Source organism: Bactrocera tryoni, chromosome 3, assembly GCF_016617805.1.
Source record: "Bactrocera tryoni isolate S06 chromosome 3, CSIRO_BtryS06_freeze2, whole genome shotgun sequence".
NCBI lineage: Eukaryota > Metazoa > Arthropoda > Insecta > Diptera > Tephritidae > Bactrocera > Bactrocera tryoni.
Window position 1 is genome coordinate 87,118,846 of NC_052501.1, and position 27,962 is coordinate 87,146,807.

General features: G+C 36.4%; 1 protein-coding gene across 18 annotated transcripts; it reads right to left on the reverse strand.

Annotated features, from left to right (window-relative positions):
- LOC120772889 lies at nt 1–27,128 on the reverse strand. 18 transcript variants are annotated; one of them, XM_040101756.1, is made up of 17 exons: nt 10,466–10,809; nt 10,192–10,368; nt 10,007–10,129; nt 8,287–8,388; nt 8,025–8,204; nt 7,770–7,946; nt 6,722–6,921; nt 6,250–6,658; nt 5,902–5,928; nt 5,272–5,556; nt 4,606–4,975; nt 3,153–3,306; nt 2,969–3,076; nt 2,743–2,898; nt 2,519–2,531; nt 1,492–1,785; nt 1–869 (listed from the first exon to the last, which is right to left on the reverse strand). In XM_040101756.1, exons 1-16 carry the CDS (start codon nt 10,760–10,762, stop codon nt 1,771–1,773), a joined length of 2,793 nt encoding a protein of 930 aa, XP_039957690.1. In that variant the 5' UTR covers nt 10,763–10,809; the 3' UTR covers nt 1–869; nt 1,492–1,770. The 18 variants fall into 18 exon arrangements, with proteins under 18 accessions (XP_039957690.1, XP_039957689.1, XP_039957684.1 ...); XM_040101755.1 differs by having other exon boundaries at nt 7,737–7,946; XM_040101750.1 differs by lacking the exons at nt 1,492–1,785; nt 2,519–2,531 and adding an exon at nt 26,511–27,128 and having other exon boundaries at nt 7,737–7,946; nt 10,466–10,749.
- Between the last annotated feature and the right edge of the window lie 834 nt (nt 27,129–27,962).

Below are 27,962 nucleotides of genomic sequence, written 5' to 3' on the forward strand. Positions count from 1 at the left end.
TTTTGTAGTTTCGCTTAAAAATCCACCAGTTTTTATTTTTTCCTGATACATATTCGCTTTAATAATTACGTTATTTGAACATTCATTTGTGTTTTCGTACTGTGATCGTTTAGTTTGTAATGTGTACAGTTTTCGTGATTTAAGTTTTTTTAATTACAGATTTAAAAACTTTAAAATTACAAAAGAAGCTCTTAAAAAATTATTTACTTAAACTATATAGTGAATATTGCACGTTTAAAATAAACAAGTATTAAATTATAAACTTTTTTTTAACTTTACAAATTTCCCATTTTTATGGTTTACAAAATTTAAAAAATTAACGGGGAATTTTTATTATTTGTTAAAAACTGTAACTTTTGATAGAGACTTAGTTAATATATTGCAATTGCAATAACATAATGACTATAACTTAAAACAAAATCTTACCATGAAAAAATATACAAATAAGTGAAAATTTTCTTTACCACAAAGTAAGTGAGAATAAATTCACAGAGAAGTAAAAAATATAACAAAAAATAGTTAGCATGCAATTTCCGACGTAATTAAGATTTTAGCATCTAAATTTTTTGCAATGATCAATTATGTAGTTTGTCGTGTGCGAGTATTTGAAAATTTCTTTAAAAAAAAACTAGAAGTATTACATGAAATAACAGCAAAATAAAACGTTAAATGTTTGTAACCGCTCGACCTGTCCCCCGGAACCTTTGTGGATAAGTTCGAATGTGTTCCTTTCTTACTGCGGTGCTGGTACGGTGTGCTGCGCCGAGGCTATTGTGACGGATCATAGATGGTTGTGGATGTTTGTGCATTATATACGTTTTCATAATTTCCTTATACTGCGATCCGCAGCGGCAGAATTAAGTTTCGATCTGTATAAATAGTCAGAAAAAAACAAATTAGTATATTATCTACAAAACTCTTTATGTTTAATGCGTTTTATAGCAGGAAACAGATTAGAATTGAATGCAGCAGCAGCTAAAAACGTTTAGATATTTAATAATTAAGAATTTACATATTCGAATGAAAGTGTTAAATGGTTTGAAAGAACGAAACGCATTAGAATCCGTTTCCGGTCCAACAAAGAAAATAACACAAGGACATGAACTCACAGAAAAGTTTTTGTACAGTATACTAATAAATTTCTTGTTTGAGATTTACATCACAATTTCAAATTGAAATTTAGTTTAGAAATGAATTTCAAATTTACCAAGCGTTTTAGTAGCAAGCGGAAATGGCGGGTACAATTAAGGCACAAACCATGCTTTAAAGCTGGACTATTAGCACAACTTCGACTAGTTAGCACTCGAAAAACAAGCAAAAAAACTTCAAGGCAGCATCCAAAGATTGGTATTAGCTTAAGAGCAAAAACATCCAAGTATTTAAGCGTTCATTTTCGGCGTTATTTGTCAAACAACTCAAGATTTTAAGTAAAATATTTCAAAAAAACGAGTCGAACTTTTCGAACTCGGTGAACACATGCAATTGGCTTACCTATGAAACAAGGCGCCGAATTACGCAGTACCTTATTGACTTTTATGGACTTCTGAGTATTGAATACAGCTTGAGCTTTAAATATTATGGCTTCGGCGGAAAATTTTTACGATTTTGAGTTCAAAACTCAAGAAAATATGTGTGTATGTATAGTATATTGCAACCTGAGCTTGCACGAAAAGCTCGTGTATAAAGCTGACGACAGTGAAATTGTTTTCAAACTTGTGTTTATAGAATGGTTAGTTAAGCGTGGATGCTGGCGTTTTTAGCGCTATTTCATTAGAAGTCATCGTCCTGTGTTAATAGAGTGCATGGGTTAAGTGCGGATTGGCATTATTTTGGGTTGTGTAAACAGTTAGATGACAAGCGTATGTATAGCAGATGTTATATACCATGAAGATACATACATACATATGTATATGGAAACCATTTACAACTTAAGATTTTGAAAGCAAGTTTTATATGTATGAGCATGCGGCCAACAGTTCTTGACCTTTTGTGAGTGATACGTCTTAAAAATTAGAATCAGTGTGACAATAAATAAATGACAAAATATAGTCGGTTGAAGGCAAAATTATAAGTTACACAACTAATTTTGATTTAAAAACTTCAAAATGTTTTGATACAAAGAAATTCTTAAATTTTTCGTTTAAGTGAAGTGAATAATGACTTCCTATGAACATTTTCAAAATAACAATATTTAAAAAAGCGGTTGAAGCGTAAAAGTTAATTGGTTTTCAATGCGAAAGCGTTGCGGGTTGAAAGTTTAGAAACAATTTCGTAAAAGCCGTAAAAAGCTCAAAACTCAACTTCTCTAGCTTAAGATATTTGTCTTTGTTGTGAGATTTTTTAAAATTATGAATTTTGAAAGAAAATGTTTTCTCCAGTATTTCGCATAAATTAAAAACATATCAATCAATGTATGTATATTTCAATGAAAAATTCAAAGTTTTTATGACAATAAAACTTATGAGCGCTAGAAATTCAAATATAAAGTTGACTAGAGTATATCTTGTTCTGTGAGTACCGGAAATGAGGTCCTGTGTTGGTGTTTGACGTATTTTATTTAGAAGTACAACAAAATTAAAAATTTTCCATACAGGGTGAGGAGAGAAGAGAGAAAATTAAGAAAATTAAAATTAGTAAAACTATGCTTCCCACACACGATCACCACAATCTGTTTTGGCAGCCAATTCTGCACGCCAAAAAACAGATTATCAATTTGTTCAACATTTATAATTTGTTACTCACAATTCCATTGAAAGCACTGTAGGATTCGGACACGCCTGTGGTGCGCGTATGTGGCATTGTTTGTGGCAGATCAAATTGCAGTCACGACATTCGTAGCCCTGCTTGCCCGGTCGTCGCGGGATGGACTTCATGCAGACTTGGCATTGCAAGCCGCCACTGTGGATGCAACAAGCAATTTTATAGAAAATTTATCAGAAAGCCAAACGAAAGTTTCGTCGCCGCTTACCCGCTCAAATGTTTGGCGATAAAGGTGTGGTCATTGTAAATGTGCAGTTTTGTGCCTTTGCGACGCCACCTGGGCCGTTGTGCGATTGCCAGCGGCACAATGAAATGCCTAAGAAAAAATGTACGCATTAGCACTTTAGACATACGAGTAAGTATAATAAACGAGTGCTCGACAATTGACTCACCGCTTCACGCCATTCTCGATCGTCTCCAGCACCAGCGTGGATGCTTCATGTACGTACGTTTTGTTGCTGGCTGACGAGAAACCTGAGATTGCGGACGATTCTGAAATTGAAGATTGCCTTGAGTGATCAAGTCGTGACGAACCAGCGCGTAAGCCTGAGTATTTTCGTTGTTTTGTGTAGTTTGTATAGATTCATTTTTTTGACGAAAATAAAATTAAGAAAAGCGTGCAGTTTCGAAGTACCGAAACGAATTTATAAGTTTAGTTTCAATTGTTACACATCATTTACGATAAAATACATTTCACCAAAGATATTTTCAGGGTGTTTCCATTTTTTTGCAGCAAAAATATTGTTAAGTAACACAAGTAGTGGTAGTAATATACAGCGGTGGGTGAAGGAGTTCGATTATCAATTATCCAAAAGTGAACAGATTTCCCATTTTGATTTTTTTCGTTTTTTTTATTTGTATTAAAACAAAATCGGCCAAAATCATAAGATGGAAACATATGAAATTAAAAGAGAGTAAAATTAAATTAATAACATATGTAGTATATGGATTGAATATGCACATTTCAATGCATTAAGAGTATTTTAAAATTAATCAAATCAAGCGGTAAATTAAATGTTAAAAATTTTGACGCGAACCCAAATTAAAGGAGGCGGAAGGAAATAATGAGTTAAAGTGTTTTGTTAGTACGAAATTGATATGCACGTGTGTGTATATATGTTTGCGTGAGTATATCATGAGTATATGCATATATTAGTATTACACATGTACATAAATATGTTTTAATATTGATTAAGGGGGCATACATACATACAATTCATATTTTCGGCGTTGAAGTAGCATAGTTTTCGTGGTAGAGTAGGTTAGATTAGGGATTGTGTTTGGAAAAGAAAGATAAATACATACAATACAGTAGAAAGTGTTAGGTTAGAGATAAAGAAACAGAGATAGACAAAACAAAAAGGACTACTTAGTACAGTTATATGTGGATTTAGCTACACAAAAAACTATAAAAACAGCAATAAGAAATAATACGCAAAAATAAGATTTAATTAGTAATAATCAGCGCATTTTTGAAATTGAAATCCGCAATTTGGAAAACTTGTTTAAAATTTGGGTTAAACAATTAAAGATAATAAGTTATAAAATAAAATAAAAAAAATAACAAAGTATTTTATTGTTATAAAGATTTCTACAAAATATTTTTAACTATTTATAAAGCAGTTCCTGTCAAACGTAAAGAAAAAAAATAGTTCTTTTCTTTTTTAAAATAGAATAAAGTAAAGCATAGTAAATCCAATAACGGCGCTTAAGCTAGCGACAATTTTTCCACACATAAATAGTTAAGAAGCATATTATGAAAGAGAGCGAGTGAAAATTACGTTCACACAAGTGTTAGATCAAGTACCAAGTGGTTGGTTGGAGAGGTGGGTGAATGGTAATTACCAAGTGAATTGCTTTTAGACAATACAGCACGATCGACAGATAATGAACGTGAATCACCGTTAAGTGTTCCTGTTGGGGTGGTACCGTTATTATTGTGGGACGGCGTCAAAGCGCCACGATCAGCCGAATGGGTGCGTGTTTTGGATCGACTTAAACGTTTTTTTAATGTTCCAAAGAAATTTCGTTTCTTACTCCGTCCTCTCTCGTCCAGCTCAGCGCTGCTTAATGGTGTGCTAGTCGCAGCACCATTGCGGGACAAACTATTGCTTTGATAACCATAATTCTGTGAACCGTTTGTAGTCGAGTTGCCATTGTATGGTGAGTAGCCATTGTGGGCCTGTGGTGAGGAAGCGGCATTCGGTTGACCAAACTGTGCAATGAAATGAAAAACTTTAATTAATTTACAACGACAAAAATATCCGCTCTATGAGCCTGAAGCTTTGTGTATTTTAAGGTATGCTGAGGACTATTGACTCAAGCTTATTTTGATTCAAGTTATAATCACTGAGTGCTAAGCCTGACATACTTAAAAAACACAAAGCTGTTTATTTTTAGTGAATTCAGTTTTAATTGAAAATCATTCCAACAAAATATTAAAGTATTTTTAGCAAAATTGCAACATTCGCAGCGTGCTTTCGAATAAGAGAACAATTTTGGCATACTCACCTCGGCGCTGGACGCAACCAAAGCGCTGCTGTTACCTGATGCCACACCCGATTCATCTAGAGACACATCGTTTGGTGGACATGAGTCTGTGGGGCTGGCGGTTATGTCCGTCGCCACCGAAATTTCCTGTTGTATTTGCTCGATATCCGCTGTCGTATTGGCGGTGGGCAACGATTCGCTCGTATTGTCGTTTAATGGGGATTCTAAAATTTGTGTCACAGCACCGTCGACTTCTTCCTGTGGTGACTCTTTCACTTCGATTCTGCCGTCCTTGTTCACTTCAACCTATTTCCGTTGCAGACGAAATTTCGGTTGGAAGTGATTTCGCAGGTTAATTTTAGTTAGAAAGCGCATTGAATCATTAGAGTTACAAGCAATTGAAGAAAGCGAGCCAAAACGAAGAAAAAATACGTAAACATAAGTTTCTTATCTACTTTTTAAGGTTATGTACTCAACTATACCAAAAACTAAATAAATAACTTATGCACAAAATGAGTGCAACTCAAAAAGAAATTTTTAGTTTTTTATATAAAAAAGTTGTATAAATAATGTTAAAAATAAATGAAAGAGGTTTAATTAACAAAACGTGAATCGGTATGCAGATGCTGAGAAACTTAAATACAAATTTACCTTAAATGCATTTGAATTGTTTTGGTTCTATATTTGTTTTGACGTTGCGTGATGGTGCAATATGAACGAATCAGGAAATAATTTTATTTTTCAAAAGCGTTTCGTAATGTGACGGTGAGAGAGCGGGAGTGAGCAACATGAAAAACAAAAACCAAATTTAGCATCGAAATTATTCGAAATTAAATACAACATTAAATCAACTGCTTGGGCGGAGATTTGAGACTTCAATTTTTAATAAACGGTTCAATATGAATCTCCGCCTGAAATATGTATAAAGCACACAATATCTCCATAGGCAGCTAAAGGCTTAAATGAGATTCCGAAAAATCGTGAAAGTCTGGAACTCACCCTTTGGACGCTATGTATAATTAGTGTGCTCTTGCTGGGTTGTCCGGTTGTGGAGAGTGCGCCATCCTGTAAGGCGCGTACAGCCGCATCAGCCAAACCGGCGCCGTTCTTCATGTGCTCGTTAATGACTGGCGTGCTGATCTTCAGGGCCTCCTTCAATTTGTACGGTTTGGGTCCAGCGGGTATTTCGGCACCTTCAATGAACACAAAGTCCACAGTGATGGTGCCACTCACCGGATTCGTCTCATACGGACGCGGCTGCAGTGTCAGCACTTGTGTAGATGCAGGCCCGACGGCCAACTCATCAATGCCCACCAAACCCAAACCGAGGAATTTGGCCGTTTCGGCGCCATTAGCAGGCCGATCATATACTTCGAATAAAATCTCCGCTGATTGTGGAGACAATTCACTAAAAAGAAAACAAAAGAAAAATCAAACAATCGAGCTAAGCAAATGAAGCGTAAGCACTTACAATAGGAAATGCTCATCCCAATAAGGCGTGGCACCCTGCCGAGCGCCGGTTTGATTCTTTTGTGCAGGTTCGTCCATTTCCACCACAACGTAGGGGTCCTTGGCTTCGGCCAGCCCTTCACCTTTCACAATTTTTACCAGCAAACGACGACCAGAGATCATAGGCTGCAGACCTGACAAATTAGAGCCCTCCAAGTTTTGCTATAAAGGGTGTTAAGTTTGTTTTTTTTTTTTGTGAAGTATGAAAGAGAAATGAAACGAGAAAAATTGTTGAGTAAAATGAGCGGACAATTTTTGGCAATGTAAAGCATGTTTTCCAGTTTACGAAGGCAATGAAATTTGCCTTTTATTTGATAACTAGTATTTCTACATAAGTACATATGTGTATATTTTTCGGTACAATATGAGAGTTTCTTTACAAATTTATGTTTTGTCTTTTGGAAATTGTAACAATTCAGTTGCGAAATCATGTTCAATAATTATAATAATATTGATAAGCCCTCTGAAATGAGAGAAAGCAAAAACAAAAATGAACTTAACTTTTGAAAATGAATTTCAAAAAGTGATTTTGACTTTTAACTGTTGTTAATTGTTATATAATGTTTGTTACGTTTAAGTAAACAAAAGGCAAATTTCATCGGCAACAATGTTGAGGCTGAAACAATTTTTCATTTTCAAACATGCAATGCGCGGAAGTGGGTAGAACAATGAGAAGAATAACAGTGTTTATTTTGTGACACAGCATTTTTACAAACTCTGGGGCGATCGAGACGAATGCCAAATATATACTTGGCATGTGTATGTTTGTATGTATGTAGGCTGATGTACCTCTGTAATCACATACCAGCTTTGTATGCAAAATCTGTACGAGTTGTCACTGCCAATCGTTTAATGATTCGGAAAGTGTTTTATAAAAACATAAACAATTAAACAATGAAATTAACGAAAAAAAAGGAAACCCCGTATACGGATTTGATATTTATGAATATGTTTCTTCTCAGTGTACTGACGCTCACCGCTAACGCATCATAATTGACGGGATATATTACAGGCATGTCAAGCGGGTCGATCTCGGCCCGAGGGCAGGTTGCGTAGACCGAAAAGTCGACTGGATAGACAGTGTCGCGCAGTGTGGCGGTGATTATGTCACTAATGACACCTTGCAGCTGCTGCTCATCTTGATCCATTGGCTTGATGGCGCCCACACTATTCATGGCAACGCGGATCTGCACATAAAAATATTGTCACAAATTATTTCATATTAATTTTGTTTAAATTTAAAAAGCACTAGCATCAACACTCACATCAGGATAGCCATCCACCTTCATCTCGCCCTTGAGTGTGTTGTAATTCATGGCGGTAGCCATTCGTGCACGGAAGCGGGAGATGGTCACTTTGTAATGCGAGGTGTCAACCTTGCCCGCCTTTTGACGATACGTCTTTACCTGCAGCACCGGCTGTGCATCGCAATCGAAGGTGATCAGCTGTGGGCAGTGGAGGAGAGAAGAAAAAGAGACAGAGGTGTTAACGTTAGGCTTGAAATGATTATTGCGCAGTGAGACCTACCATATTTGAAGGATTCGTTTCATCACAGTTGCAAAATATATTGTTCAAACTGGGTGGTGGACTGTCGGGCAGCACGCGCACCACCTCCACTGCGACGCCATGCTGAAAGTGGTAAATAAATTTATATTAAGGAGTTTTTTAAATACCTCTGGTATTAATATTAGAGAATTTCACTACGAACTGTAGTCTATTGTACCCTGGTATTAATATTACATGTATAAATAGTAAATACATACAGTAAATAATGACTGTGAAACATATACAAACATTTATAATATGATTGTTACTTCGCGTGTTTTTTTAAATATTAATATGTATGTGCATTTGTAAGCAGACCTGTTTGTATGTATTATATGAAAAATTTCAAGTCGTTCTGGCCTTTGGCGCTTCGAATTGTTTTTGCTGCTTTTATCGCCGGCCTGACGTTTTCAGTGTTGTTGTTATTATTATATTATTTCTTCTTTTTCTTCTTTATTATGTGCTGAAACCGGGGCCAAGGTTAACATTAAACCCATTTCGTGTCTTTACATGTGTGTATACATATTTACACGTCTATCAACAATATAAATATATATGTATGTACATATGTAAGTGTGTATGGATATGTAAATTGTCTGCCGCGTTTTTGGTGTTTCTCGTTTCGTATATTTATGTTTATTTCAATTTTATTGCTTAAACATCGCTTCGATTTTTGCTTTCGTCGAATGCTTCTTATAAGCCGGTCTTATTTGATTTTTTTTTTTCTAAAAAACACTCAAGTGAGACTAAATTTGGCGAGCGTGTTTATGAATGTAAAATTGTATGTTCACATATACATATGTATGTTTATATATAAAACATATATTAAAATATGTCTGACGTAATGCGTGATTCAATTTGAGTTTCTGTTAGATGACGACGGAACGACGGAATATACACGTACTTGTGCAACAACAAAACAAAACAAATCAGCTAAGTGATCTCATAGCTTGGTTGGAATACGCTGTAGAAAGATTAGAAAAGCTATAAAGGCACAACTGGAATTCTCTGACTCGTCTTTTCGATTGTTAACAATCAATGAACTTTTCATGCAATTTGGCTTAAGGCGCAGGAGCTATTTGTATTCGAGCGCATATTTCGCATTTTTTCAAAAATCAATGAAAACATTTTTGTCTGTGAATCATATCGTAATCATACATATGTACATATACATATGTACATATGTGTATTTGTTTGTACGATAAAGAGATAAACATAAATCCATATCATGACGTCACGAACTACAATCACTACTACTGAAGAAAAGAAGAATCTTAATCTGAAACAAATTTGGAATAGAATGGGAATCTAATTTTATGCTCCTCTTTTTGCCAATAATGATATTAGCTCGGTCTATTAGTTTACAGGTAAAGAGTCATGGAAATCACAGTATTAATAACCCATGAAGTTCTTGAGTCTGCTTTCCTAAATGTAATTTAATTGCGAAATAATCTCAGTGCCGCATTTGGCGCGTTATTAAACACATCATCGATAAGCTGCCGTTTGATGAGGTCATACCGAGCTTTACTTTCCTAGCAACATTAAGCTCTGCACAATTTACATTAGATTTACATACATACATATGTATGTATGTACATAACGATGTTAAATTGTATTCCTTTTTATTGTATTAATTGTAAGTGTAGACTTTCCGGTTTATTTGAATATTAATGTTTTGTTAGTAAATCGTTTGGCAACTCACCTCTTCCATCGATTTCTTCAGAGTTTCATTTAAGGCTATAACCCAAGAGGTTAGCAATTCGTTGACTATCACAAGATCGCTGTAAAGCCAACGGAACACTTGACTGGTCCAAGTAACGGAAGTCTAAATTGGAATGTAGATAACTTAGCTTTATATTGTCAACTCATTTCTGCTGCACAACTCACTGTTTCGGGTCCAACAACATTAGAGGGTGGCGGCACATAACGTTTTTTGCGGCTTTCCGGTCCAGTAGAGCCCTGTCGCACCATGCGGCGGCGTGCGAGAGCACCAGCAGTTGCACCTGCAGCACCGCCACCGGGCGCGCGACCGCGTGCAGCACCACCGGGTTTGGCAGCTAAGTCCTAATTACAACAAAAAAATATATATACAAACACATATGGTTAACAGTTTTAAAATGGCACTCTAAGATCTGCCTTTAGGAGATTTTCTTATGCCCACCTTAAAATCCGCTTTGCTCGCCATCACTTCTCTCGGCTCGGATAGTCGTTTGCTTGCTTCAGTTTTCGTTGTGCTGGCAGCACCGGGCGCCACACTGCTCTGCCGACTGTTGCTCTGACTTGTCGGCGTTTTGTTGTTATTTACCACATATTTATTGTATAAAAATTTACACAGCCATACTAAGAAGAGGGCTAATACAGCCCAAATAAATATGAACATTGCTAGTGAGTCCATTGTTAAATCACCAATTCCTTCAAATGAACAAATATAATCATCGATTTGATCTGCTAAATCCATAATTCAGTGCGATGGCAGATGCATAAATCAGGTTTTACGCATCATATCTGAAAATAGAGATAACAGCAGGGATTTTGGCTAAGTCAACAAAGTGTTAAAATCTAGCAGATTGAGTATTCATTTCTACAATATCTAAAATTGTCTGGTGAAGTTATATTCGCTAAACTCTTTGATTGCGCTGGGTTATGTATTGCTAAAAAATATACTTAGGGCACTGATAACATCAATCGGGAGCAACAAAGCAATAAGCTATATTCGTTAACTAACCGTTCTCATGACACTCGGGTCTAAGTAACCTGAACGGACCCGGATTTTTATCCGGCCGCGGACTGTCAATTACTCGAGGAATGTTTTCAGACTCTACACCAACAACAACAACATCCGTTACCTCCAACCATAATCATCAGCGTAACGAATCCATCAAACCCTTTTAAACCCACCCTGACTTTGATATATCTGAAAAAGAGTCGACTCCGAACGGCTAACGCATCTTTATACTACTTTTTCAAGAAGAAATACGTTCGGAGGCTTGTGACTGCGGGTAGAAGTTAAAGGATCGAATTAAAAAGAACACAAAAACGTATATAAAATATGTATTTTCATTACTGACTATAAAAAAACTGGGTCAAAGGGTCAAATGTGAACACAATTTATTAGAAGAAAAATATTTACCGTGCCGAATTAAGTGAACTTCTTAGCTCCAGTCAAAGAAGAATAAGCAAATTCAAATTAGTTAAGAACGTCGAAAATCACAGCGAAGAAACAAAATCACACTTCAACAAATTTAACAAAATTCCTGCATTTCATAAATGATTTTTTCAATCGTCTTCCGCTTTTTGTTTGTTTGTTTATCAGTGCATTTGCGTAAGGTCTTTACTTTCGATACAAAAAAAAAGTGTTTATCTTTGGCCTTGTAGGACTTGCGGTTTTCACTTGAGCATTGGGTGATGTTTGTCAGAACCCATTTGGGATCCTCCAACACACACACACAAAAAGGCACACTTTCACTTGCGAAAATAACCAAACTCTCGTTGACCGAATACTATGGACGAAAAGTGCTCGGCCGAATGACCGAAGTGTATGGGGATTCGCAGCGAGTAAAGTTATTCTGAAAATTAATATGGAAGCCAAAAAGATTTCAACCAGCTATTTATAGCACGCTAGCTGATGAATTTTTCACAATTGAAATATTTTGTAAATCTGTGTTGTTTTGCTATTTTGGAAATCAGAAAAACTGGAGCATACACTTTGAGCACTATAGATATACATATGTCCATATATCTAAAGACTTAGCGTACACAAGTAATTATGGCACAAATGTTTTGAGGCAAACTCGCAATTTTGTTCAATAAAGAAATTGCAATCACATTTTGCCATCGCTCATCGCTTTAGAAATCCCGTTTAGCTTATTAACAAAATTTCTTTACACCAAATCAAAGCGAAATTCACAAAACGAAACCGAACCGAATGAGGAGTATAGAACGAAACTAAATTGAAAACCTTTCGAAAGCAAAGCGAAACCAAACTGAACGCCAAATTTGAAGGAGATCGGCTGAAATCCGCCACAGTCGGTGGCAGTCAAGAGTTGGCGAGCATAAAGCAGCAGGAGAACAGCCGGCAGAGATTGCGCATGGAGCTAGAAGTCACCGCGACCGCTTTGGCGAACCGTAGAACGGCATTGCGTCGTCGCAAAGAGATAAACGCCGTGTGTTGGAAAATCGGAAAAGCTTTCTGAATTCGTAAATCTCTCCCTACGCAATGGCCAATAAACAATAAGTTAGGAAGATGTCGCTGAGTTCACGAATACGCTCGGCCACTACATCTAATCAACAATCGCAGACCCTCACCATCTGTTCATAAGTACTACACCGAACTTTCTTTCACACCTTAATGCAGCTACTCGTATGCAGGTATGTAGGTATGTGTGTATGATGGCCGATCTTGTTGTTCAACAGGATGTTTGTGTGTAGCAGCTGTCGGAAGCGGGTGCCACTATTGCCACTTTTACACCTTCTCAGTTTTGACGTCATACTTTTTAAAATCGAAAATAAATTTTACATTGTGTGTGTGTGTGTGACCTTTTCTATTACCGCATGGTTGCCGACATCATCGTTGGCTGCTCACTCGAAATGACGTAATTGGGTGCACAACCAGATCTTGTACATATGTATGTATATATATGTATATGTGCGAAGGCTGAGCTGACTTAGGACGCACGACACGGGCAAGTATTCTCGCTTCTATAATTACGCTTTCATGGCAGCTGCGTGTTACTTAGACATTCTTAATTTATACGAAATATAGTGCTATGCGAATAATGGATTCACCGGAGTTTTTATATGGAAACATTTTCATTTCGACTATTTCAACTATTTATGCTGCTACTCCGTCGTGGCGTTAGTGGAGCTCTAGGCAATACGAGTGCTAATACAGCAACAACTACAACAATATTGAAGTTAATTTAGTTTTTCCCACAAAGGCATTAATTTCAAGCGCATTAAAATAGCTCACACGACGTCAATGACAATACCAAAAACTATTTTAAGAATCGTATCTCTGGACGCAGTTGGAATGGCTTTCGTTTGATGCCAAAGCAAGAAGTTAATGAATGCTAAGCAATAAAATCACTTTTTCGTAAACTATTTTTGCTCAATAAAACGGTCCTAGTATTTACATATATACATTTATATACTTACACATACTTATATACAAGTATACTTGTGAATATTTACACATACATATATAAAAGACAAATGTGCATATGGTGTTGAAGTGCGTTTTTGATTTCAAAACTCAGCCGCCAATACGATCTTTTGCTAATCTGTCTCTGCCACAGTTCGCTTGTTCTCGGAAAAATGTTTTCCAATATATAATATTCGAAATGTACATATGTATATAGAGCATGTTTTTCGGCAATCTCTTGCCTTGATATTTCAATAGACAATTTTTTTACTTCCATTCGCCTGAATGAATTCGTGAATAATGACCAATTCACTGGATTTTCATACTGAAAATGAAAAGCAGATGATTTGACCGCTGTCAGCAGCATGTTGCACGGTTTTCATTGCAAACAGTGTATGCATACACCTCCGCAGATCCACATATTTAAATATGCAAATATAAACATATCGAAGTCTGTATGCGCTTTGTGCATGCACCGAATTCAGCGCGCTGCCAAAACGGAATCTGCGAAATCTCTTTCAGCTAAATGTCTATTCTTGTGAGTGAATTATTTTTTTCTAAACACAAGATGCTTGGCTGATGTAAAACAAACAATTTACATGATATATTGAATGAATGAACAATGGCCGCAATGAATTTGGCACTTGTTGCAGACAGCATGCAACAACAACAGCAACAAATAACAAATAAATAAATACTTAAACACAAATTCAGGCAATACTGTTCGAATATACAACAAATATGTACATACATATATACTTACTATATACAGATACGTATATCTATATATACATATTTCTTTAGTGAATTATAAATCGAAGCTGATACGTCTTCTGCGAGTTTTATTATTTCGTTTTCTTAGCAATAACAATAATATGCAATATGCATTAACACATTTTTGGGCAAAGTTTTCATCATCCCGCAACAGCTAGTGTTAAAGTAAGACTCTTGTTGGAATACGAGTATTTTTCATACCCTTCGGAAAGAAAAAGCACTATTAGAAAATATAGACCCTGAGTACCTCTGTCATTCTTCTTCTTCGAGCATTTAGATCATCATCGTCCATGCGAACGCCATAGCCTAACCGTGTCGACGTGGAGTTCATGCAGTTCGTGGTTCGATATTCATCGCTTACGCGGACGACTCCAAAGATCTTTCGAACAACAATTTTCTCAAATGCTCCAAGTGTTTTCTTATATCAGGTCAACGTCCATGTTTTGCGTGGTACAATAGGGCGGCAACTATGGGCAAGCGTTATTCTAATATCATCTCCGTGCTCCAGTACCAATGTACTTTTAGAATAGGCAGCGCAACTGCGGTTCAGATTAGCAGCACGAATCACTTTTTCCAGAATTATATTGAAAAAGGCGCATGAGAGGGAATCACCCTGTCTAAAAGCTCGTTTCATTGGTACTGTTTTTTAGGGGCGGGTCCCAAATCCAGCGCACAACCCTGTGGAGGGAATGATTCGCCTTCTCATTTTAGCTCGCCTTCAAACGGATGTTCTTTGGCTACCCACAGGATACTTGGTCAAAGACCGGAAGTCTTGAACTGCTTGAGCCATATGTAAAGAATCGTTTCTGGCCACTCCGAAGTGAATGGCGATCTGAGAACTTTCCTCACTTGCGTGAACTTCTACACATGACTCAATCTTAACTAATTACATTTATACCGGTTGTACGTTCGATTCGCGGCACTCCAAAATCAGGCAAAACGCAGGTAACTAATACAATAATGAAAACAAATCGTCATTAACCACTCAACGTGGCAGTAGATATACAGATTTATGTATATATAGTATACATGTATGTATGTATATCTGCTTATACTTTTGCAGACAGATTTAGCAGTGCCAGTCGACATTGCTCTCTGATGTCATCACGATGACGTACATATGTATGTATATTACCTTATTTACAAATCTTAATTTAAAGCCACCCACGAATATCCGAAGCGCAGCAGGAAACTAATTTCGAAAGCCAAATATTTTGTGTTACTAATACAACAATGCGGACTGAAAGAAAATTAGCATCAAATCAACAAGAAAATAGAAGTGTAACTAATTTTCAGACTCAGAAATTTCATTTGTGACCGTCTTTTCCAACAGTGTACTGAAAATTGATGTTAAAAACGCTTCCATTGTTTCATTCAAAACCGAAAGGTTCGATTGTTTCGCTGAAATCGCCGGAATTTCACACTCTTTGAAGACTAATGACCTTTACCACACGAAGCCAGCGTAAAAGCGCGTTATGCTGACGATGAATGGGAACAACAGTTCGTAGAACAAGACTAGCGAGACACAATTTAAGCATGAAAATCAACTTTATATCAAAAAAAGAAACAATGGCGAATATGTAGTAAAGAGGAGATATAAACAAAATAATGCCAACACTTTGCATTGTGAAAATGCTCCACTCACATCCAACTGCACACCGCTCTCTTAAAGAGTTATTATAATAAATACATACACACATGCACATGTGTGAGTAAACTTAGAAATATGCAAATATTTATATACATATGTACATGTGTGCATGTATATTGTATACACATGTGGCTCGATATATATTTGTGACGTTTGGGACGCCGCCAATGAAGTCAATAGGCCAATATGAAGGTACTTATGATTCCCAAACCAACTGCGAGCAAAGACAACAACGTAGCGATCTGATCTAACATATTGTTAATGCGAAAAAATCAAAACAAAGCAATATAGATGCAGTAGATTGTTCTATAGGAACCATTAAAGCACATAAACCTCTTTTAGACTAAAATAAGTGCATAACTCCTTTCTATTCATAACGGATACGCGACTTTTGATGAAAAGGTGCCAGCGTATGTCAGACTTTCACCCGACGGTTCATGGGTGCGAAAGTTCGCTCGACTGAAACCATTCGTCATTTGGGATCTTCGCATTTTTTTTTTGCTTTCTGCAGCCCCTTTCGCAATTTTTAAGTACTTTATATTTAATTATTAAAGTGCTGACATAATAGAGTACGTTGTATTTATCGGGTTAGAGCATAAAGAGGAGCGGCGTCGCACAATGTGAGCCAATTCTGCGTCTGCCAATAACAAAAAAAACAACAAAGTTCGCACATTTATGACACTCGGTGTGAACTGGACTGGTGTGAGTTCTATTTTTGGGACACACCCAAAAGCTTACGAGCTAAATTAAATTAAAAACAATGTTATATGCTGCTCATGAGTACATGCGTACATACATACATACTTATATACATAGTACAACAACTGTATGTAGAGCAACGCATTAAAGTATTTTTTTCTACAAAATCCAGTGCACTTGGGGATAACGCGTGGACTTTAATTGCGCTCGTCTTCGCGAAAGTGAAGTTCAGCCGAATCGGGATCAACGCGCGAAAATTTTTGGACAAACACACCCAAATCACGTCATCACAGCAAAAATACCAGCAGATACATTTGTATACTTCTAAATTACATACATACATATGTATATGCACAAAGAGTTGCTTTGAATATGAGAACACAAGCAAAGCTTGGATTGTTTTTACAGAGTGGCGTAGTTGCATTTTCTCACTCTTCTATGGCATTCGAGTTGTTGGTTTTGATTGCGATCTGCTTTAGCTTGTGAAATTTCGATTTTCTTTGCTTATTCTCGCCGAATTCATCGCAGCGAAATAAATCGCAGAAGTCATTCATCACTCATTCGGCTCAAACAACCGTGCCGACAGAGGCATATTGTGTGCATGTGCCAGCAACAACAACAAAGCGACAACAACCAGCAGCGATGGAGCTGAGAGTTCACGTTAACGTTAGGCAGAGCTACTTGTTGCGTCATTCAAGAAAACCGCAGAAGAAAGCAAATACATTCAAGGCAGAAACCAAACGTACACTTAACACAAGCACGAACACTGTCGATCACACATACGAACATATGCGAATGCACACAGTCAAAAGCGCGTTGTTTAAGCCAAGCTAAGCCAACAAACTCTTTGTGCCAACTCAAATTACATTTCTTTTCGAAACTGTGCCATGACGAAATGAAAAAATCATAACAACAACGAAAGCAATTGCTATAAGAATGTGCGTGTGAGTGTAGCTATGAAGCGCTGATCTAATGGCAGCTGCTTGCAGTCATAGTGAAATTAGTGTTGCGGTAAAAGTTAGTGGATTCTTAATTTGAATAATGAAATTATGGCTCTTGCCCTTATTAGGCCCAGTGGCTGTGCCGCTTAGTGAGGTGGGGGACTGGGCAGAGGTTCATTTTTAATCGGCTAGTTTCACTTTAGAAAGCAACTCCATTCATTACCTACAAACGATTATATATGTACATACAGACATACAAGCGCAGAAACATACATTTGTGTAGATAAAAAATATATAGGCATGTGTATGTACATAAGTATGTATGTACATATGTACATATATTTATTCAGTTTAAATTTTGGCTTAATTGCGCGCATAACCATGAGCTCTGCGTCTATAATGACACATACATACATACATACATATGTTCATGAACATGTGAATATGTATATAAAATACCAACAAGACTTGCAAATTTGAATACTGGAGCTCAATTAATGCATCACTGCGAGTTACTCATCGCTTATCAACCAGCACATCAGCCAATCCACCGATTGCAAGAAAATGCCCAACAAAACGGTTTGAGGCCGCCAGAAATGCGTGACAGTTGTCCATGTGACAAGAAGAGGGAAAAGCGTTGCGTGCGCATGCAAAGCTCAATTCTTCACGTGTCTTCACGACTCTAAACGCATTGAGTGGAAACTTGGCGAAGGAAAGTGCACATATTTCCATTTTTATGTGTTTATCTATAAACATATGTGCATACTCATTTACGTCTATGTAAAAACATATGTATATAATTACATATACATACGTGTGAAATTACAGCTACGCGAATAAAATAACGGTACACGGGTATAAGCTCTAACATTAAATCAATTTAACAACAGCTAAGAAGTGACAACGCGCCGACCAAGTTTAAACGCGCCGTTTACATACTGAAGAACTCGCAAGAAACTAGCGCAGTCAAGAGTTTTCGCAAAAGGGGTGCTTAGATGAGGTTCAACTAGTGCTATTCGAAAATTCTTTTATCGAAACAAAACGCATATGGAAATAAATCAAGCATACCATGCATTTATTAAAACAATAATAACAGCTTAGCAAAATGTGAGAGCAAAACACAGCATAACACTAAATAGCACGACAAGAACAACAGCTAAAAACAAAAACAAAATCTCAGTCAAAGCTTCAACAATATTATCTTCGCCCAAGATCAGCCCTCGGAACGATGTGCTTAATCATGCGACAAGGCCACAACGCAGATTTATGAAACTCTCAAAAATTATTAATTTCAAACCCTCACACACACACCCCCCTACCCCCTCCTGTGGCGGCTCCAACATGTCCAGTTGTTTGCCACGCCGCGCATCAATGCTTTCGGCGCTGATTTGTGAACGAATGCAAGTGTGTGGGCAACGTTTACATTTTTAATAATAATTGAATCATCCACTGTATCGGGCATTGAGTCATCTTTAGAAATAATATTAAATCTATTTAGCATTATCGTACGAGTATAATAAAAATCCTACATTAAGCGGCCATCATTTGCTCGAAAAGTTATCAGTCGCACGAGTGTGTATTTTATTGGTTTATTTGTGCGTTTATTAGTAAATTAATTAATATTTAGGTGGAGGCAACGTCCACGGGGCGTATGCGTAACCACACATGCCAATTCAATATATGGCCCAAACACCCACTCAACGCCGCACACAAGCCACTTATAAATCGCGAATATTAGGCCCATCTCAACAAATTAAAACGACAAATGAGAAATGCAACAATATCTCATGAATCATTAACAAGCTCCGGGTCGGGGTAGGAAAAAAGGAAGTTCATAACAACTAGCATGTGCTCGGACAAACCAATTGGGGTGCTGGATGACTTCATTTATGAGTTATACGAAATTTATTTGTCTGTCCAATTTCATTAGAAATAAGCTACATAAACACGTCGCAAGTCAATACAAGCATTGCAAATTGCATAGCACTGAGCAAAAGCTTCTCACATTGCTAATTTCATTCGTTTGTCTAAGGAGCATGATAAAAAATCGATATCAACTCACCCAATTTGCCCTACCGTTTGGTTGGGCGATATATGTACGTGTGCATACATACACATATACATACATACATACATATATCAGCATATCAGTATCTACAAGAAATAAGAGCTTAACTCGATATTCAGAACTTTCGAAGCGCGCGCTCAATATTTTTGCTTTGAGTCATATCTTTTGATACCGTAAATTTTAATATTTTGGCATAATAATTTCAGGATGGCAACTTTAAGTAGGTGGTCTCGGTTTGGTTTTGAGGCAACTTTGTCTATCATTTTTTGTAGTGACAGAGTGTTAGTGAATACTCCAAACGTAATTGGGCTGATAGCAACCCCTTTCTGGTAGTCAATCAGTACACCGGCAATATTGTGAAAGCTCCCCGTTTCTACGCCATGGTCTACAGAATGTTAGTACTATAATTGTCAAAGCTTTTGCTGAACAAACCCACGCCGCACACACGTAAGGTCGCGGAGTGTATTGAACCTCTGGCTAATTATTTAGCATTTTATGCCGCCGTCTCTTTGCAGTCATTAATAATTCCATTGGAAATTTACATTGATGCATTTTGTGATCGCTCAAGTCGGTTACAGGTGTAAAGTTTAAAGTACACAACAAAACAAGTAATTCAGTTTGCGAGTACACAAACAGTATTTTTATACACATAAACATATAGTATTTATGTATGTGCGTATGTATAGATGCATGTTCGGATTCGAGTTTTCATTTGTTGTTGATATTTGTAATCATTTGTGCCACTTTGTTTGCGTGAAGACTATATTTACCGCTGGACAATGCAAAAAGCCATATTTGTATACATACATACATATGTGTATATATAGTTAGTTTAACGAGGACAAAACGACGCACTGAGTGTTTTGAGATTAAAACTTTGTGTTTGTGTAATATTTCGATTTTTCAGATGCACGCAGTCAACAAAATACCTATACTTAAATATGAATGTACATATGTATGTATGTATATGTGTAATATGGAAATAAACATATTGAGTCGAAAAAGTCTTTTCGACACTCACTGGAGATATACGACTGGAACGACATCTATTGACAAAATACGAAAAGACTTTTTCGACAACCCAATAGATATACATATGTACTATAGTATACGTATACACCGTGTATATCAATAATGCAATTGATTACTCTACTTTGCTTAAAATCTGAGTGAAAATGATTACTTTGGCATGTTCCATTTAATCGAGGTCTTACTGCATATTTAAAATATTTCAAACAAACTATAAATATTTCATTGCTGCTAACTGTTAAGTAGCCAAGCTTATACTCTGTGAGTCCCGCAAATAACTTTGCTCCCTTAATATTATACTAGTACAGCGTCTACACAACCCAGCTAATTGCCGCGTTTATCTCGTGATTAACTATTATTACTGAAACCTGTTCTTCAATTACTTAGGTAGTTCGTGTAGAAAATTATATAAATATCGCCTACTATTATTATAATCATCAGTCGCACACACACACACACACACTTTAATGCAATTTTAGGTAGCAAGTAGGAAGTTTGTCTCGAAATCCTTGATCAACTGATGAAATGCCACAAAAATATACAAGAAATAGAATTTCTCCAATTTAGCGTTGCCATATCATTAGTGCATAGAACACTACACAGACACATGCATATAAGCATGTAAATGGACAGGGAAATCCCCACGCCGGCGCAATCACCGCAGCCGAGTGTGAAAGCATTTCATGTGCAGATCCAATAAATTTCAGTCTCTTCTTGGTCACTCACACATTTCACAGTGTAAACTGAAACACCTCTTATATACATATGTAGGTGCAACGGAAGCGGAAACTGGGTCTCGGTGACATATTCACATTCACGTAAGATGGCACGTTTGTATGTATGTGTACATGTAGAAACTGGTACAAAACGCTCTGCTGCGCCATTCAGAAATGATTATAAATGAACACTCGAGCGTTTGTCGCAATTTTCGCTGCACGCAAGCGGTAAATATAAATGGAAACATAATTTCCCCGAGTTCCAAGCGCATGCATGCAAATCTATATTTATACATATGTACATACATATGTATATGCCTATACCTGCTTGATCTCGTATCTAAGTAAAGTTGTGATTCTTCGCGTAGTCGTAGCTTGTGGTAGAGCTCCAAAAGTGAATTGTTTATGACTTCCTTATGTCGAAATATTTATGATTTGATTTTCCTGCTGGGCATCCACATGCATAAACATAGTCATACTCATGCTTAATATTCGCTGCTCAGTTGAACTTGCAACCTTTGGAATACACAGGAATGACACGGGAAGTTCGTGTTTTTCTTCTGTCGCGGTCAGAACAGAGTGTCAAGCAAAAACAGAGTCATGCTCCTTATAAATATTTAATAAGCTATGTGAAGCAAAGAATACCTTTCCATTTGTAGTACACACTTCACTGCATAGGTACATACATACATACATACATACATATGTATATACAATATTTAATGCGAACAAGTTATTTAATTACTCTATTAACGCCTCGGTTGAGGTTAAAATGGACAAGGCTATATACATAAATTGTATATAAATATTGATTTATTGGCATTTATATATGCTGTATGTTCGAGCAAATCAGGTATAAAGAAGGCAAGTATTTTTAAAAGAAAAATTGTCGACTGTTCTCTGTTTGAACTAAGAAATTTCGACACAGGAGAAGATTGCGGAAGGAACTGTACAAGCCGGTACGTTTTCTACGGTCTGCAGTCACTAAGCTGTTCGAGACCCTTTGAAGAAAGACTCTCGATAATACATATGTCAACAAACTAACAGTTTTTATCTTTTTTCTGTTTTTCAATTTTTTTAATTTATTGACAGTGTGTATAACGAAATTCCTTTTGCATTTTGTCACCAAAAATATGTATTTGAACACCTATTTGTATATACAATGAGTGTTGCTGATCCGCCATATTTGTCTGTACGAGATCGCTTTGAACGATCCTTGTTTGCCTTTTCATGTCTTTTATTCTGCTGACTGCCAATTTAAATGCTGAGCTCAATTTAAATGAATGTTGTCTTTGGAAAAACAAAATAAAAATAATATAAAAAAGTAGAAAAATAAATAAATAAAGTAATAAAGCGATCATGTGATTCGTTGCCCGTTCGCGAGGCAATTGGAGTGAGATCACTAAGGTGATGCCCGTAGCCAACAACTACTTGCATAGCTTACATTCCACATAGTGCGAGCAGAGTAAAACAAAAACAAATACAATTCAATGCACAAGTAAGGAATACTAATTCGAGGTTAGTTGCTTTTAGGCAACGATGTGCTCAATTGGCTTTTTTGAATGGCCGTCAATAAGAAATTTGTATTGACAGATGACGAGATATTGTGACAGCTGATTTTCAACCCATCTACAAAGGACTAATTATTATGGGTTAAGCATTGACCTTTAATATAGCTAATGAGAAGGTTAAGTTTTACTGCCCGGCTGTCGCGCCATATATGTGGATGTTCTCCGTGTAGATAGTGCTGGACAGAGACATAGGGGCTGTTCCAGCGCTTCTCTCATGCCTACTTCTCTGTACTTTCTGTATCGTCGTTACTTACAGTATGCCCATTTGGTCCCACGGAGACCCACAGGGCTCTTGCACATGATCTTCGTGTTCCTGCATGTGCTTAAAGCATTCCTTCTCGCCCTAAACCATATGTCAACCCTTTCGGATATTTTGGTTTTAGTGACTTTTGCTTTTTTAGAACGAATTAACTTTTAGTACACAAGCAAACCCATAATCATCCGAAAATATTTTTCGTATTTGAATAAAATATATGTATGTATTTCTCAGATTTAATCAAAACTGAACTTCTTGTACCACCGGGAAATATTCGTATTTACGTGCATACATATGTACCTATGCAACTCGAATATATTTGTGTTTGTAGATACCGAAGGACGAAAGTGTTGTGTTTTGTAAACAAAACGACCGACTGCAGCCGCTCCATCTAAACGGAGATTGCGCAGGGTGCAGAGAAAACACTGGTGCCAACGTGTCTAGAAACATACACACATTCTTTGAACGTCGTCATTGCTTCCAGCAACACGGTAGAAACCTTTTGCTGCTGCAGCACGTGAGTATACACATTTTCATGTGAACTTCGTAAATAAATTGGGGCTAAGTTGCCTTCGATACGGAAATTTCAACAACTGAAAGTCGATGTGGCAAACTGGGTTAGTGGCGTAGAATAGTGGAAGGAATAGTTCAACAGCAGCAAATAAAAGAAGTAAAGGAAATAAAGTGTTCGGTATGAAGAAGAAACGGACAAATGGCGAATAGCGTAAAAGATATAGAGAAATGTGGGACAAGTGCAGTAATCTGACTTGTTCGAACGCAAAGGAGAAGCGAGGATATCAGCTTTAATTATTTGTTCTAATTGTGAAAGCTTGAAGGACGAAGAAAGATTGCCGCTACAATGTTTACCAGAGATGCAATAAATTAATTCTGGACAGAAAACTAACTGCCAGGGAATTTCAGTTCCAATATTTTCAATGCAAAAAGCTGAATTTTGAAAACCACAAATCAAGTATGTGTGCATTTCCTGGTCTATATCAAAACTTTTAGAATTCGTAACCACAATAAATAACTCCACCACTTATAACATACAGACGTTTGTATGTATGTAGGTATATATGGAAAGACAGCAAAACAAAAAAAAGTATATACATTCATACATCCTTATATGTGTGTATGGTATATCTGCCGAACAGTTCTAAAATATTTACATGTCTGTGAACTGGGTGGCAACGGTGTAAATGATAGGGCTTGCGTGGTAATAGTCGGTTTGGGACTCCTTGTTAACGACTGCTCATCATGAAGCAATTTGTTAGCGGGCAACGTGACCCAGTTTTGGAAGTTTAGCCGAAAATGCCACTCACAAACGATTCCTTCGCACAGACTGTTTGTATGGAATTAAAAGCGTAATAAAGAGCAGAGTTTCACTAAGCAGAGCAGCTTAATAAATATTTTTAAGCGATGAAATCCCTTCTCTTATGTCCATGCATAAGCTTCTATTACATCATAAGAGTATATACTATGTATATATGTATGTATATAGTTTTTAGAAAAAAAAAGTTACTTACATGCCATTAAATGCGTTCCACAGCGAAGTCGGCGTATGAGAGGCGCCCAAATCCGTCAACGGGTTGCGTTGTTTCAAGTTTTATTGCAAATATGTATGTATGTATGTAGTTTTCGTTGGTGCGCAAATTCAAAATATTTCGGTTTTTGAAAGTTATTTATGCGTAGCAATTGTTTGTTGTTGTAGATGTGTCACCAATGTTTATTCATGGATGAGTTAAAAATTTTAATTAGATTTTTTAGATTTTATTCGTATTCAATTGTTTGTTCAGGTACATTCATTCATATGTGTGTATGCATGTGGTTAAAAATGTACACGAATTAAGCCGCACACAAGGAAAAGCAGATAAAATGGACAGTAAGCAAGTGAAACCATGAAAAATATGATAAACTTTTTTAATACAATATTGTTTTTTCTACACGCTTGCTGTCAATATATGTACATACTTATGTACTCATGTACATATGCATATCAAACACACAAAATACATGTAACTGTCTGCCATGGACTGATTGGCTTCCCATGAACACCACAAAAACAATGCTAAAATAATTAGATAAAATGTTGTTTAGAAAATGTTGTTAAATCAATACGAAGGAAAAAAGAAAACACATGTTAAAACGTCCTAAATATGTGTGTGTGCTGGTGGAGTTAGTCAAAACTGATACATACATACAAACACATAGATATGTATTACCAAATAAATAAAATTTAGTAAGCGCCAATTTCGTTTTGTAAATTCGGATGTCATCTGTAAACCGTTAGGTGCTTATTTTTATATATTGGTAGTCGAAAAAGTCTTTTCGTATTTTGACAATAGATGTCGTTGCAGCGTCTCCACTGCTACCTATCACATTGTGTCATACCATAAATCATTGTGTTGGAAAGGTGAGATTTTAAGCTGCATTTAACCAAAAAATACATAAATTCGAGAAAGTGGAAAAAAAGTTACAGCTGATCAAAAATGTTTAAAAATAATGCAAAAATTCGCTATAGTATTTTGAAATTTTTGTATAAAAATGGGAAGAACGTCACGCAAGCCACCAATGAAATTTGTGAAGTTTCCGGAGACGATGCTGTATCAGATCGTGTTGCTCGCTTCCATTCTGGAAATTTCGATTTACACTGATGGAATAATGTCTCTAGCGGAAAAATGGCAAAAAGTGGTCGACCAAAATGACACATACATATTTGTTTATTTATTTATTATAAATGTAAAAAAAATAAGTTGAAATTTGAATAGAAATACGAAAAGACTTTTTCGACTACCAAATATTATTTTAAGGTCAAAAACTATCTTTTTTGCCGCTCAATAATCCGTTATTTCAGACGCAGCTCGCAGAGCAACGTTGCAGTTGTTGTTATTTCTTATCCTTCTCGTTTTTTGACAGGTGCATCGACCGAATCAACAAGCGCTTGTCATAAATATGTATACGAATATATTTAATGTGATAAAATGTCAAAAAATCACGCCTTTAACACAAAGAACAATCTTCCACGAATATAAATCATTCCTCGGCTCGTTGGTGAAAAGTATTCTCCGCCAATAAAAACAATTTCACGACAGCACAAATTTAAAAAAAGTATTAAAAAATAATTTTAAAAATTAAGCGAAAATTTTGTACAACGAATTCCATAGAGGGTATGTGGGGAATATATGAGAGCTAAAAATAATATTATTAACAGTAAAGTTAAAACACAAGAATAGATATATACAGATGTAGCAGGTGTATATACATACATACATACATATGTAAGTCTGTATATAAGTAATGGAGCAAAAAGTGAGGCAGCAGCGAGCTTGTATTAAAGAGTATGCCAAAGCGGTTAACTCACTCGATTGATAGTTTGTGTCTTAAACGATGTGAAAGGATGAACGTTGTGCGCGTAGAACGGAGCAAGGCCACTGGTTGAATTGCTGCGAGTTCGGTAAGGACGAGCTGATCACGATGCGCATACGTGTATATATATACATATATGTATATATATGTATATGTACTATATTTACTGCTTACAAGATGCTGTCCTCTATGCACTTATACATTTGTACGCCGGCACGTATCGAAGCGCAACAGCAGGAAAAGTGCGCGTTGAAGAATTCTCTTTTCTGTTTCTATTATTTGTTATGTTGACTTTTGTCAGCTTTATTTACCTTTATATTTTATGGTTTTTCTTCACTGTGCTTTTTTTTGCGAAATAAATTGCTTTTCTATCTATAATCGTTCGGTTTTTGCGTATATTCGACGTTTGTTGTTGTTTTAGTTGAGTTATGTGTGTTTCTTCAATTATCGCTTTTGTGACCAATTACGATATGCTATCGCTGCCATGAACTCGTCAATATGAATTCAGTGTGCCTTCCGCTGCAGCGGCTGCATTAAGTTTGCTTCAGTTTACGTTCAATTTACACGAGTATAGTCGATGGAGATATCTGAATTTTACGCACGGTAAAATTTACTGCAAGAATATGAAATACTTTTGTTTTTTAATTTAGCTTAACCAATTCCAATACTTGACTATCCTAGCGGCAACACATCCAACTCTTACTCTAATTACTAATTAGTGCCGTGGAACACCTCAAATTTGTTTACCATCAAAGTGTTTGGCAAGCTACTCCACTTCAAAATACACTTGCACATACACACATACTATGTATGTATATATGTACATGTACATATGAATGTATATGTGTGTATGTGCATGTGTTTAAGTTATGAATTTCTATACTTCAACGTTTATTTTTTATTGTTAGTAAACAATGTGCTTATCATGTGGGCTACGACGCCCGGGAATGCCTTGTGCATATCAACGGAACACGGTCGCTCGCTATTAATTCGCTAATGCTAATGGTTATTGAGTGACAAAAATAGCGCATTTGATTGTTATGGCTAAAAATTTTGGGCGGCAGCCACTTTAGTTTCCTTTCATTTAATATATGTAATTTTCGAATTTTTTCTTTAAAATACAATTTAATAGATTACAGTATTTCGCTTGAATTATAAGTGTGTGTACTTAGTATGTGCAACTGTGCATATTCATGTACATACTTATGTATATCGTATACTTTTCGGATTTTCGGATTTTCAGATTTACAATTATTATTTTGTTTTTCTTGCGGTTTTTCTATTTTTCAGATTTACACATATGCATACATACATACATATACACACACACTTATATTTGCACACATTCTTCTGGTTTTTGTTGGCTACCGAGCGTATCAATATGGTGCCTTCACTTTGCTGTTATGTCAATAAAAACCTGACAAATCATGGCCAAAACGGGCCGCTT